Raw genomic sequence first — 13,525 nt, 5'->3', positions numbered from 1 at the left:
CTTACACATTAAGAGAGTTTCCATCTGCAAAAGCATTCTGGTGATTATCACTAGGCTTTGACTGTCTTTATATACTTCTAAATATCTGCCAATGGCTATCTCAGATGGACTGAAGTATATTTTTGTTATTTAGCCCTTGTCTTCCTATTGTTTTTTCTTATGCATCAACTTCCCTAAAATATTTTTTTTAAAAATCTTATTCCTTGTGACTACAGAGATGAAATTTTTCACTTACTTTGTAGATAACTTTGTAGATAAACCACTGTCAGTACATCCAGAAAAAAAAAGAAAACATATCAAACATATTGGCAATTTGAGGTTTGATGATAAAATCCACTGACAACATACATTTTACTGTATTTTACTAATTTAGTTAGTGAACTAGATGCATTTAAAATAAATGCAATCTAAAGATTTGATCAGTAATGACTTCTTTCCAGAAGATTTAGGCCTGAAGGCTTGATAGGCAGTTGTATTGTACAACACAGTAACAGAAGTGGTAACGTTCAAACTTCATAATCTAGTATAAGGCTTCTAATATTAAAGCTAGTCAAGTACTCTGTAAAATCATCTGCCAAGCCAGGTAATCCACAAACATCTGTCTTCTAATATTTTGGTACTGAAATCTAACCTGTTTTATTTCATGGGCTAACAGTTTTCAGGAAATGGACTCAAGGTTTAGTTCATGGGCTGCACACAGAAATAGGACTGAGAGTAGAAAGGCATTTAACACATGACAGGAATTTGAGTTCTGGGGATTTCTCATAGTCCTAAGGGAAGTCACTGTTCAGCTGTGTTAAGGGTCTGGACTGGGTATGCAGCTTGGCTCTAGATTGAACAGTTGATGTTGACTGTAGCTACCTCCACTTGTTCATTTCCACCCATATCTGAAATTTTGTTTGCACAACATTTCCTTATGCCAAAACAGTTTTATGGGAGAAGTTTAAAGTTCTAGTCATGGGAAGCTCAGGTGACACAGAACTGTCATTCCAAGTTATTTCCTAACCCACAGCTATCCACATAACCCACCAGCTGCATGAAAGGAGCTGTAGAAGCGAAAAGAATGGATTTTCCAGATTATTGAGAAGCTGAGAGAGAACCAGATAATTTTGTCTCTGTTGTTGTACAATAACAGAGCGAGAACATGAGTATGTGAATAGCAATTGGTTCATTTACAAGGGATTCTGGTTTTCCTAACTGGGGAACTTCAGAGGGTGGAGTGTGCCAGTTCACGCTGCCTTCTGTCTGACTTGAGTGGAGAGCAGAGGTGAAAATGATAATCAGTTTATCTACTTAGTCCCTGGCTTGGTAATATCTTTTCCTGTAAGGAAAAAACATATTTTCCAGAGCTTACAAAGGAAACTTTTTTATCATAAACACAGGCTTATGTTTAGATTAAGTTTCTGCATCCCTAGACACAGAATGAAAATAATTTTGAATAAAAATAATGTCTTTATTTTTCACTAATAACTTCTAATTTGAGGCTTGGCTTTTATGCAATTTACAGGGGAAGACACCACCTGCCACTTAGAGTCAGTAAAAAGTCAATTGCATTCTCATAGATTATAGTAAGGATACATATGCAGTATTGGAATCGTGGTTCTCATAGTTAAAAAATACATCATTTTGTTAATTTAATTCAATATTTTTTCATATTATGTGCTAATGTGTAGTACTGCTCAGTTTGACACCACATCTTCTTTATTAATTAAGGTGTGTTGACTTCTTTTGATCACAGTTGAAGGAGAATAACTTTTCTTTTGAACACATCCATGTTGCAGCTCATCAGATTTGAAGGCTTAAGTGACCTGCATTCCATAATGTTTTGGCTTCCTGACCGCTTGCTACGTTAGCCCATTGTCAGGTTGGAAGGGACCACAGTGGCTCACCTGGTCCAGCCTCCCTGCTCAAGCAGGACCATCCTGGAGCACATGGCACAGCATTGTGTCTTGAATGTCTCCAATGAGGGAGACTCCACAGCCTCTCTGAGCAACCTGTTCCAGTGCTCAGACACCCTTGTCTTGTGGTTCAGCTATTCTATCATCCCTCTTGGTCTCTTTGTCCTCTCCAGTGCTCTCTGTCTGAAACTGTCCTTGTCACTGTGAGCTGTAGATTGTGGCTGTCCATCTCAGGGCTTGATTCTGTTTCAGCACCTTCACTGTAAAAACCTTCTTCCTTATATCTAATCTAAATTGGCTTTTTAATTTAAAACTTTTTAATTTAAAACTATTAAACTTTTCCTTTTGCAATAGGCCCTGCTTAAAGTTTGTCCCCATCTTTCACTCTATTTTTAAACATCCAGATTTCCTAGACATAGTGAAAATATGCCATGAAATACACAGAGCTAGGCCTGTATCCGTGGCAGGCATTATTTTCTTTTTAAATCTAAAAGCTTGTAATCCCTGTAATTATCCCTTTGGATGAAAGTGTGGACTCAAGACATTTGAAAACACTTCTAGGACCAAGGCTAATGTGATCAGGTAGAAAATGTGCTCAAAATAGGAAAGAGTTTAGAAGCTGATCACTTGGTGTGATTCTGCTGAAAAGAAAACCATCTGGAAATCCATCATCGTCTTTCCTTAAATGTTGTATCTGTGAGGAATAGAATGCTGTGGAGTGGGTGCAGTCATCCTGTATTAAGTAAACTGTGCAGGTTAACAAAAATAAAGGGATGGAATGGCGTGTCGTCACGTAGTTATTTACATGTAGAAACAGGAAACACAATTAAGTTCTAAAAATGCACCAGCTGTATTTTAAAAATGTATAGAATAATAATTTATAATAATAAAAAGAAATAGTAACTTTAGTTGAAAGTAGTGTAACTATTTTCTCCTCTTCTTAAGCACTCAAAAGTGAGACGACACCAGGAACTATCCCATACATGCTTCTAAAATACGTAGAGAAGAAACTGTTTCCAACACTGATAACATTTCCAACATTGATAAAGACCGTAATGGACTTATGAATGTGTTGTGTGTTTTAAAAAGAATCCAGCTTGCTGCTAGTGTTACAACAAGGAAGTACACATCAGTAATTGCAGCAATAATCCACTTTTCTTTTTGCTTTTCTTCCAAAATTCCTCAAAAATTGAGTGTGTCGAAAGTGGTTTGAACTGGACATGGTATTTTAAATACTTTTTGACTGGCCATAGCAATTATTTCTGCCAGTGGAAAAAGTTAAATAGGAGAAGAAAGTAGAATTTTTCAGTTTGAGAGTGCCAAGAAATGTGTTGCTTCTAGTAAAAGACTGACTTGGTGTACATTACTGAAAATTGATTTGCTGAGTTTTCCTTGCTTGTAAAAATTCACTCCCAATGTCCTTCCTTTTGCATTTTGCATATAGAATTTAAAGTAGCTGAATGTACCATCAATATTATAGCAGCACTTAGCACTGGGCGGATCCTCTATTAGGAGTGCCAAGACTTTTCTTTCCTTTTTATCCCTGTTTAGTATATAATTTCCTATGCATTTTCCAGTCTGGACAATGAGAGTCAAGTCCCTTTTTCTTTAATTCTCTGTTTCTCCTCTTCCTGCTGATTAAACTCCTCATTGGGTTCTTCTTGTCAAATCCCCACAGAAAGAATGGTTCTGTATGCAATACCCTGAGAGCAAAAGGCAAGAAGCAGAGGAATCAGATGTGATCTTCTTTTCTCTTATCTCCACAGTACTTTTGGCAGACTAGTCTGTGGCTGTACATAAGACAGCTTTAACTACCCTGACACAAGTACCTCCTATTGCCACATCAGTGAGGCTGGTCAGTCAATTCCATCCAAAGCAACACAGGAAACTTTAACAAAAAACTGGCAGATGCTTTCATTTCAAGGTTTTCAGAGGAAATGTAATGTATAGTCTGGCAAATGGCCTGCTAAAATAGCATATTCTGTGTGTACACAGAGTAAGCCAACTAGCTCTTTTTTTTTTCAGAGGAGGATTTTTTTGCCTTGATAGCACAGCTTTTTTGGTGGGAAAGATACTCCATAAAATTCAGATCCTGCAAGAACAGAGAAATCATTTTTCTGATGACATTTTCAAGGAGCAGTACAGACAGGCTGTCCTTTTGCTTTTGATTTTCTCCATTTGAAAATGTACTTTGAACTACTTTTGGTAGTTTATTAAGTGCCTTTAAATAGAAATAGCAGTTTGTTGGGCTAATGTGCCTAAAAAAAAAGTTACTGGTGAGGCTTCTTACAAAATACATACCAAGCAGAGCCAGAATACCTTTCATTTCATCAAATCTAATGCTCCTTTTCTGTGTTTCAGAATTAAAGTGGCTCAGCAATCAGTGAGCAAGTTAACTGCAGAGAAGAAAGTTGAAACGAAGAAAATCAATCCTACAGCCAGCCTGGTATGATCTGGTTTTCAGTGTGACATTCCAAAGGGGTTTTGTGACACCATTCTTGTCCTTCTGAATGATGGCTGGTTTCTGCTGTTGTTGGAGAGTGTAGTATTTTTCATTTGAATGCAGCAGAGTGATTTTCTTCCCAAGGAGAAATGTTAAAGCTTATGCCCTTTGATAGTCAACAGTTATGTTTAACATTTAGCTCAATTGTGCCTAAGCATGGCTCTGCTATTTTAGATAACAAAAAGAGCTGCTTTTGTGGTTTCTTCTCCTCCACTGTAGTCTCTTGTATTTTCTTCCATGTTTCAAAGTGCAGAAGCTTACTGCATATATTTGTCCAATGGCTAGAGTGTCTGGTTTTTTCAAAACTGTAAAAATCTTGCTTTTTCTGTGGAATCATGGTAGAAAGGTTAAATCCCCATTTTATTACTTGTTGTACACCAGTGTTTTTGATACAACACAGTAAGAGGTCTAATAATTTGCATTGTGTATGAATCCATTTTATGTCTGTGCGCAAGGCACGTAGGTTGGACAAGCATTTCTCAAATTCTAGAAGGCAAGAGACCAAGGGAAGGAAATGTACATGAAGGAATCAGGGTATTATTTCCATTCCCAGAAGAGCATATCAGTTGCAGATCAGGCAGCAGAGATATGAATGACTATGCTTCCCTGGGAAGAGGTCATTAAGCAAGATCATCTAGCTAATGCTAAATTAGAGCCTTTATGTCAGCAAAAGCCATTCCAGACATGAGAAGGTATTAGAGTCACATGAATTTGAAATTTATCTGGTTTTCTGTAGCTGCAGTGGTCATCACAGATGTGTATTTTTAAAGGTACACAGTATTTGACAAGTATGTAGTGAAAGCAAACTCAGTAAGTAATGTGTTTCAAAGTTTTAAACCTTCTTTGAGTGCTCCAAGCATTTTTTAATTAAAAAAAACTGAAACTGTGACTTATTTCTCCATCTTCTTGACCAAATGCTCATGGGAACTTGAGAGGAGAAAATTACAGACAAGAATTATAATAAAACTCTTTTTTTTTTCCTTTAACAGAAAGAAAGACTACGTCAGAAGGAAGCCAGTGTGACTGCCAACTGAAGGAAGATGAATGAAAACAGTGCAGTGATTTCATACATTGCCTGATGCTTTACCACACCAATGGCCCAGGAAGCACCTTATGTTAGATACTGAATTCTGCTTTGCTGATCTGTCCCAAGACAATCCATTAAAGACTTTTGAGTTCCTTCAGAGGGGTTTGTATGTTCAGTGGAGGGAATTCTAAGAAGGGTTTTTACATGGGAAGTAATTTTTTTTCTGTAACTGATCCTTACATTGCTTAAAATGCATCCTGTTGTCAATGGTTTATTAAAATATTCTGTGTATAATGTATTAATATGGAAGAGCTAAAGTGAGCATTTTGGATGCTGAGTTAAGTAATGACTAACAACCTGTAGGTTATTTACAGGGCTTTATGTAGATGAGAGCAAATATGCCATTCAGTTCACAAAGGTCTATTGCAGCATACTTTTTGTTACTTCAGCAGTAACTGAGGTAAGATTGACTGATTCTAAATAATTTTAGTGTCTAACTATTGGATGCATCTTTCTAAAACTGATTAAATGTAATTATAGATTCATACTGTATTTTACTATAAATATTTTTATAGAACCTTCAGCTTATGCCATGCATTGAAATGGGAGTAATATTTTGCACATAAAAAGGAATATTCAAATTCTTTAGTTTTATGATTGATGGCATAACAGATTTATTATTTTTATGGTTTTAATCTAACATTTCCTAAATTTTGAGCTTCAAAAGAAAAAATTATAAAATGTATATTTTTATTTCAGTATATATTGCAAATAACAATTCCATAAAATGATGAGTTTATACGTCATTATTCATTAAGATACAATAATAACTCTCCATGAAGCTACAAATTTGCCATTAAATTTTTAATTCCATTGAAAGCTTTCTTTTTGACAGCAATTATCTCACTCTAAAATACATTGTGCAGCCTGCTCCTCTCCCCCTATATTTGTATGAAGAATATGTCAAGCATACCTATATACTTATATATATATAGGGTTTTATATATATATACGTAATATAATAAGTAAAACTTCAGAAAGAATTAACAGGGTCTTGCTGTCCTCCTGTAACATTATAACCATTGCCACAAAGTGGCAGAGCCTGAAAATAACCCTACTGAATATCCACCATTACTTGAAAATTTTTACTTTATTTTAAGGATTTCGATTCTTAGGAGGAGGAATCTTGAACAGAAGTTAATTTAAGATAAAACAGAAAAGTGATTCTGCTTGCTGTCCACAAGAGAGAAACTGACTTTATGATAGTAGTGTATGAAGTTGGTTACAAAGAGAAATTAGGTGAAGCAAAAAGGTGCAAAAAGCTAGTAGGGGAAAAGCATTAGTCTGTTGCTTTGAAACTGGAAATAATATACATGAGACAGACATCAGTTGTCATACAGCAAATTCCATAGAGGGACTGAAATGAAACCTAGGCAAAGTCACCCCTAGCAGTGTACATTTATATGAAGGAAAATAGCAGTTTTGGAGACCCATTCATAAATTAACTTAGGATTTCAGTGCAGGTTTCTTAAATTAGTATCTTTCTCATTCCTGCATAAATAAAAATAAAGGACTCAAGAGTCTCTTGTATGTTTAGGAGTTTTTACCTGCTACAGATGTGTAAGATGTGTACGCATAATTCTTATGAAAGCAGTCAATAATACGCCAGCAAAAATAGTCTGATTTTTATTTTGACTAGTCCCATTGCAAAGAAAAAGAAAATCCCCTAGATTTAAGTTTCCTGTATTCCACTAACTATGTGAAGTACATTTCTTTCCAATACTATTAGTGATAAATAAGAGGAGCAATAATGCCTATAAAAGCCAAAGAACAATAGCAAGCCAGGAAATTCTGATGAGTGTTTAAGCAAACAGTGTTTATTTTTTATATAGTTTTCTATCTATCATGAAGATAGTGTATATTGCCATTTGACCTGATTGAGAGTTTTTCAATGAAATGTATTGAAGTATTATTCAGCAAAAGCAGCACTGTTTGTGAAAATGGATGATCTTAATAAATCCCATTAGAAGTATATTGTGGAAAAAAAGGTTTTAACTTATTGAAATATCCTGTTTCAAAATTTCTAAAAGTGAATTTTCATTTTTCAGTTCAAACTGACTTCATTTTGAAATGTTGAAAAATGTATATAAAAAGGGATTAAAATTAAAATTATTCATTTAAAGCATTCTTTGATCAGACTTATAATTCTTTTATGAGATTAGCAATTTGCCAAGGTTTTGAGAATTAAGGCTATTTTTTAGAAGATTCAAACACTTATATAGCACAGGGACCTTGTTTCTTCCTAATTTTCAGTTTTATTGATTTTCCTCTCAAGTTTGTGTTTCTGATTCCAGCTTAACCCATGATGTAAATCCTCTACTACTAATTGAACTATTTTTAAATGAAAAGAATAATTCACCAAGATTATTTGATTCATTGTCTTAATCAAGACTTTAAGGCTCCTGGATGGCATTCATCAGCTCAATATCACACTTTCCACCCCCAGTGATACCCACAAGTGTCTTCAGACAGTGACTGAAGCCACAATGGCTGGCTTTAACTAAAATTTTGTATTGGAGAGGAGATATTTACAGATGTATCTACATAAGCTGTTTATTTATTAAATACTTAGACACTTCAGGCATAACAAATACACATCAGCCAGCACTCATCTTTGGGGTCACCAGTATCACCAAACATTATGTTTTAAGCTTTAAGCTTTGGTTTGATGCCTCACTTTACCTTGAGCTTCCTAGTTTGGGGAGAATAAAAGGACAGAAAGAGAAAAGAAAGAAACTACAAAGATGGAATGGAACAGAAGTCTCTGGTCCATGTCTACATTGCTGTCAAGGAAGTAAAAGAGTGGACTCAATTAAGCCAAACAGCAATAGCTAGACACAATTTTCTAGTCTATTTAACTTAAAATACCTCAACGCTTCACAGAAGTCCCTTCTGTGAGTGCAAAGTAGGTGTGGCTTAAGAGGGGGAATTTTCTGTTGTGTTCTGGTTTCATTTCTTCTGTTACTGCCAAGCTTCTCAAAGACTGTAAAGCATAGGATTATTAAAACCCATGTTACTCATGAGGTGCTTATTACCCACAATAACAATATACAGTACTGATTTATAAATCGAATTATTAAGAAGAATTCAGTGTAGATGAGTAGATAATAATCTGCAAAGTGCTCTTTACATTATTTACAACATTACCACTTGTTGATTTTAAAATGGAAGACCTTTTAGTGTCATTGAGGTCTGACAAATCACTTTTTCATTATGTTTTTACTAAACTATGATAACTACCCAGGTGTTTTGCTGTCACTAACCCTTGCAATTGTTTTGCCTTGTGTTTTATCATGCGGTTGTAAATGTATAGATTGAATATTAGACTTTTATATTTAACTTAGAATTTTTTGCATCAAAACAGAAACTATGACCTTCAGTTTCTGTATATAAATATTTATATTTCAAATTATTAATAATCAACATTTGTTGGATGCATCTTACAGTATTAAGGTAGAAAATTTATATGCTCTGAAATTCAACAGTGTTTTGGAGATTCCCAAGGTAGGTCTGAGAAAACTGGCATTTTGGATTGCACAGTGAGAAATCCCAGAATCCTAGAAACCCCAGTTCCTTAGTAGTCAAAGGTTTGCGCATATGCAAGAGACTTCAGCTTGGGTACGGTTAGCATGGTGCCAGATTTGAAAAACTGTCTCTCCTTTTAGATATGGCCTGCTAATATCATCACCAAACATTTCCACTGCTCAATAGGGTTTAAACCATAAGAATTTTGTGCAACTATTTTAGAGATCTAAAATTCAGAAGTTGTACAAGGAAAATTAGTAGAACTCCTCTAAAATACTTGGCTTTGCAGGGGTTTTTTTTCAAAATGCCTGCAAGACCTTTTCTTATGTGTTTTTAAACAATTTTCTCAATTTAAAAATATTCTTAACAACGTTACAAATTTTTTTTTTTCCACTTGTTGAAAATGAGGTACACCTAAATGGTACCATCTTAGGAAACTTTGCAAGCTTCAACTGTATTTAAATTTTTATTTGATACCTCATAGAATTCAAGCTTTTAAATTAGGACCTGTTAGTAAAATTTAAGCACTGGATATAAGAGATTATATATTGTAATAACCAATGAAGTAAAAATGCTGAACTGATAAATAGTTTAGAGACAGAGTGCTCCACCTTCCTGGGAAGACATTATCAAGTGACATAAGCTTTTCCCTAATGTGGAACAGCATTGCATTTCCTGTGATTTCCTTCTGCCAGGTGTCATCTCAGACTAAACTAAAGGTTGCATCTTTTTTTTTTTTCATTAGCTGTTTCTGGTTAATTTAAAGACATACTTTTCCACCTCAATTTCACCTTCAATAAGCTAATATTGAGTTAATAAGAAGCCTTTTTATACAGCCTGATAGTGCTTATATATGCATGCAGGTTTACTTATGTATGTATTCCTCTGGCCCACGTGGTAAAAAATATCCATAGGCAATACTATGGCATCATGGAACTGGGTAAAATCTTTTAGAATCCTGTTAGGACAACTGTACTGAACTGTCCCAGTGTGGGACATGATTTCTTTTCTGTAGTATGATCTTCCTGCAAAGGTTTTGGATTCCCGGGAGCTTTTGGAGGATGGAGAAAGCTGTTGGCATGGCATCTTTGCTTTATCCATCAGTTTCTAGCAGTATGTTTCTCAAGATTTACACTACGCAATTCCCTGAGCATAGATTGTCCAGGGAATTCCTGTGAGGGAGACTGGAAAATAATGTCAATGGTTGATTTTCAAAAGGGAAAGAGATCCTACCTATATTTCCAGATTAAGGTAAAAGCTAGAAGACTCTTCCAAAATAGCAAAAGTTTTGTAGGTTCTACAGATTTCAGAAATGCTGCGTTCATGTGTATGAACATCATCCTGTGCCTATTACTGGTCATATGATTATTTGGTATGAACAGAATCCCTTATCTTACTCTTGTGCTTTGACCAGTAGAATATTGACTACAAAAACTGTTAAAAGAGCGATCCATCATCAGAGTCCTGACAGCTGTGTTTCAGGTTTCCCAGTGTTGTTCTGGCAGGAGCATTCATATTTTCTAGAGGTAAGATGAGTTTAGCTACCATGACATCTGCCTTCTTAGCCTCTCTTAATCATAAGCTAGTACTTGTATCGTAGGGCCAAGTGATGGGGCCAAATTCTGTCGTCACTGATAACTATAGACTTCACTGCAATTAGAAGTTAGCTGTGACACAAAATAATATAAGAATGTTAGGATGTTTTTGTGATAGACATTGAACCATAATGTATTTGGCAAGCTGAAGAGTACTGACAGGCTGAGATTTAGGTACTATATTGATACTGACAAATGGCATCCTTATAGTTCAAGTGACTGTAGAAAGAGGATCTGTTACATCTGTTCACTGGTTGATAATTTTCTTTAATTTTTTTAATCTTCCACAAGATGATTTTTCAATATCTGAACTATGCATTTGAGTACTTCAAATAGTACATTTTCTGTCTGACTTCTCCCAGAGGGGCCAAGCTTGTAGTTCAGTCCTTTTACTGTCTCATTTGTCATGTTGTAAATACAATCCATTGTTGTTGAACAAATGCTCATCCTGAGCAACTATCCACAACATTATGTTATAGAAACTGCAGAAACTGGTTAGTAATCTAAGATTATGGCACTATTTCCTAAATCTTGGAGCATCAGTTGTCAGCATATTAACATACATGCTGTATAGCACCTGATACTTCTTAGGTGTAAAATAGTTTTAGGGGTGCATTGCCAATAGCAGCTAATCACTATAAACTGGATAAAAGCCATGTTATTCTTCTTATAATTCTTTTTTTTTCTATCTATTAGGATGATTTTTTTTTTGTGGTCTGGGTGTCTTCTAGATTTTATATGGGAGGATACCATTTTGTAATTAATCAAAACAGAACAAGCTCACAGTTCTATTCTAGACTTTTTCCATATCTGACAGGAAGGTGAATAAATAAAACTGATTTCATTCCAGATAAAAATAATACTTTTTTCTCATTCTATTGCTTTTTTATTTGGTGTTGCAGTCCAGTGTGTTTTAGAAGGGCTGTAAAGAATGAAAACATTGCAGTGCCATTGAAACAACCATATAAACCTCACTATATCTTCCTTGTGGATTTTCTTTTAAGTCAAGTGTTTGCTTGGGTTTGTTTGAGCTTTGTTTAATTAAAAGATTATATTATATCAGACAATCAAGCCAGCTTTTCTTGGACAAGTTTCTAAGGGGGCCTGAGTGCTACTGTGGTCAAGTGAAATAATCTGTGTGTATGCTCATCAGGCATATAGCCTGAACAACACACTTTCATCTCCATATAGCTGGGAAAAGGGAGAGACTTGAGAGGGAAATTGAAAAGATTTTTAGGGGTCAAGTTCAGAAGAGCTATGTCAAATGAAATGTGCTTGTCATACTGCATTGGTTTTGAAACCAGTGATACCTGTTGCAAAGGAAGACTTATGCTGCATGTGGGACTGGATAAGGACTTTGCACAGAGAGTTGATAAAAGCAGTTTCTTGTAGGTGCTTTCAGCAAAGCTGTGAGTGCCCAGATGATTACTGACTGTATGTTCCCCAGGAGTAATAGAACTATATACTTTAAGAAATACAGATGTATAATGACACTATTTTTGCTGGGGGGTATATCAGCTTCAAGAACATAAGCTGCCCCTGCCATTGTTCTTAGCTATTGCTCACTATACTAAAAGCGTTACCACATTTGGAAGCTACAGGAAGCAAAAATGGAGAAATAATATTACATGAAAAATCAAGACCTGACCACTGGAAAATGTTTTTTGTAGGATTGTAGTATGATTTTCAACCTCCATTTAGCTATTTGGGTTCTTTTTCCTTTCCAGTCATCCTGAGTTAAATATTTGCACTGTTGAACATTATTATTGTTGGTACACTTCCCTCCCTTCTCTCCATATGATACAAAATCATCAAAAGAGAGGCCTCTTTGGCTGCTTAACTTCTCTTTGAAGACGTAGCAAAATGGTAAATTCTCTTGCTATGCTGATAGTGTTCTATGTGTACCTAGCACGTTTCACAGACATAACAGCATTTCGGCCTCTGATGTCCATGTGGGATTTGCTTTAATAAAATGATAGCTTTGCTTGAATGTTTGCAAATACACTCAGCAATTATATATTTGCTGTCCTTTGAATTGAAATAAATTTTACATTTATCATACTACAATATGTAAGCAAAAATATGGAATATTAATATGGTTTAGCTTTTTTTTGTTTCAGAATTAAACTCATTGGAATAGTTCCTGATTAAATATGTTACAAATGTCTTAAAAGAATAAGTTAAATAGATTCAGGTGCTTTTGCCCCGCTCCACATTGTAATTATGTATGTGTGTGTGTGTTTCTACTGTGTATCTGAAAGTATAATTTTCTCAAAAACCAAGATGTGCTATGAATGACTTTGTAAAAGTTATTGTAGTGGGATGGAGTATTTATTTTTAAACTAAATTCTTAAGGAGACATTGACTGTAAATAAAAGACTATATTTTCCTCCTCAGTATTTTTCATAACTTTTCAATTTGTGTTTTTTGTCTGCAAAATATATTATTGGGATACTGTAGGTTTCTCTGTTTTAAAAATTCTGTCTAAATAACTTATTTTATTTACACTGCTTGACTGGTACAGTTAATATCCCAGGTTCAGTGTGCTTGTTAAAAAAAAGACATTATTTCTCAAATCTCCAAAGAATTTGAATATCTACCTTACTGAAGTCAATGTCTTGAAGGTATTTTTGCGGGGGTGAATCTGAAACAATTTGCACACATCTGAAGATGTAGATTTCCTTTCTTTCTCATCCCACTTTTTTCAACTCATCACATTTCCAGATGCATAATATTGAAAAGCTTTTCAGTAACTCAGACCATACTAACCAAAAAATAATAATAAAATAGAATCTCAGTGGTTTCTGTCATCCATGTCTCGAGATATTAATATTTGTATTCTGTTTTCTAGAGGAAGACAAAAACTATGATTTGAATTATAATTTTGTCTAGATTTTACTGTTACTTGTGTAACTAT

General features: G+C 34.9%; 1 protein-coding gene across 5 annotated transcripts in view; it reads left to right on the top strand.

Annotated features, from left to right (window-relative positions):
* The window catches only part of FMN1 (formin 1), a 171,271-nt gene extending 165,686 nt beyond the window's left edge, over positions 1-5,585 (top strand). For all 5 annotated transcript variants that reach the window (XM_064424143.1, XM_064424140.1, XM_064424142.1 and 2 more), the window contains 2 exons: positions 4,260-4,344; positions 5,391-5,585. In XM_064424143.1, the coding sequence (XP_064280213.1) occupies positions 4,260-4,344; positions 5,391-5,435 (130 nt within the window). In that variant the 3' untranslated portion in view covers positions 5,436-5,585. The remainder of the gene's footprint in view (positions 1-4,259; positions 4,345-5,390) is intronic.
* Positions 5,586-13,525: the final 7,940 nt, after the last annotated feature.

This window comes from Passer domesticus, chromosome 6, assembly GCF_036417665.1.
Source record: "Passer domesticus isolate bPasDom1 chromosome 6, bPasDom1.hap1, whole genome shotgun sequence".
NCBI classification, from domain to species: Eukaryota; Metazoa; Chordata; class Aves; order Passeriformes; family Passeridae; genus Passer; species Passer domesticus.
Note: the sequence above shows the minus strand (reverse complement) of the source record. Positions and strands in the feature narration are given on the sequence as shown.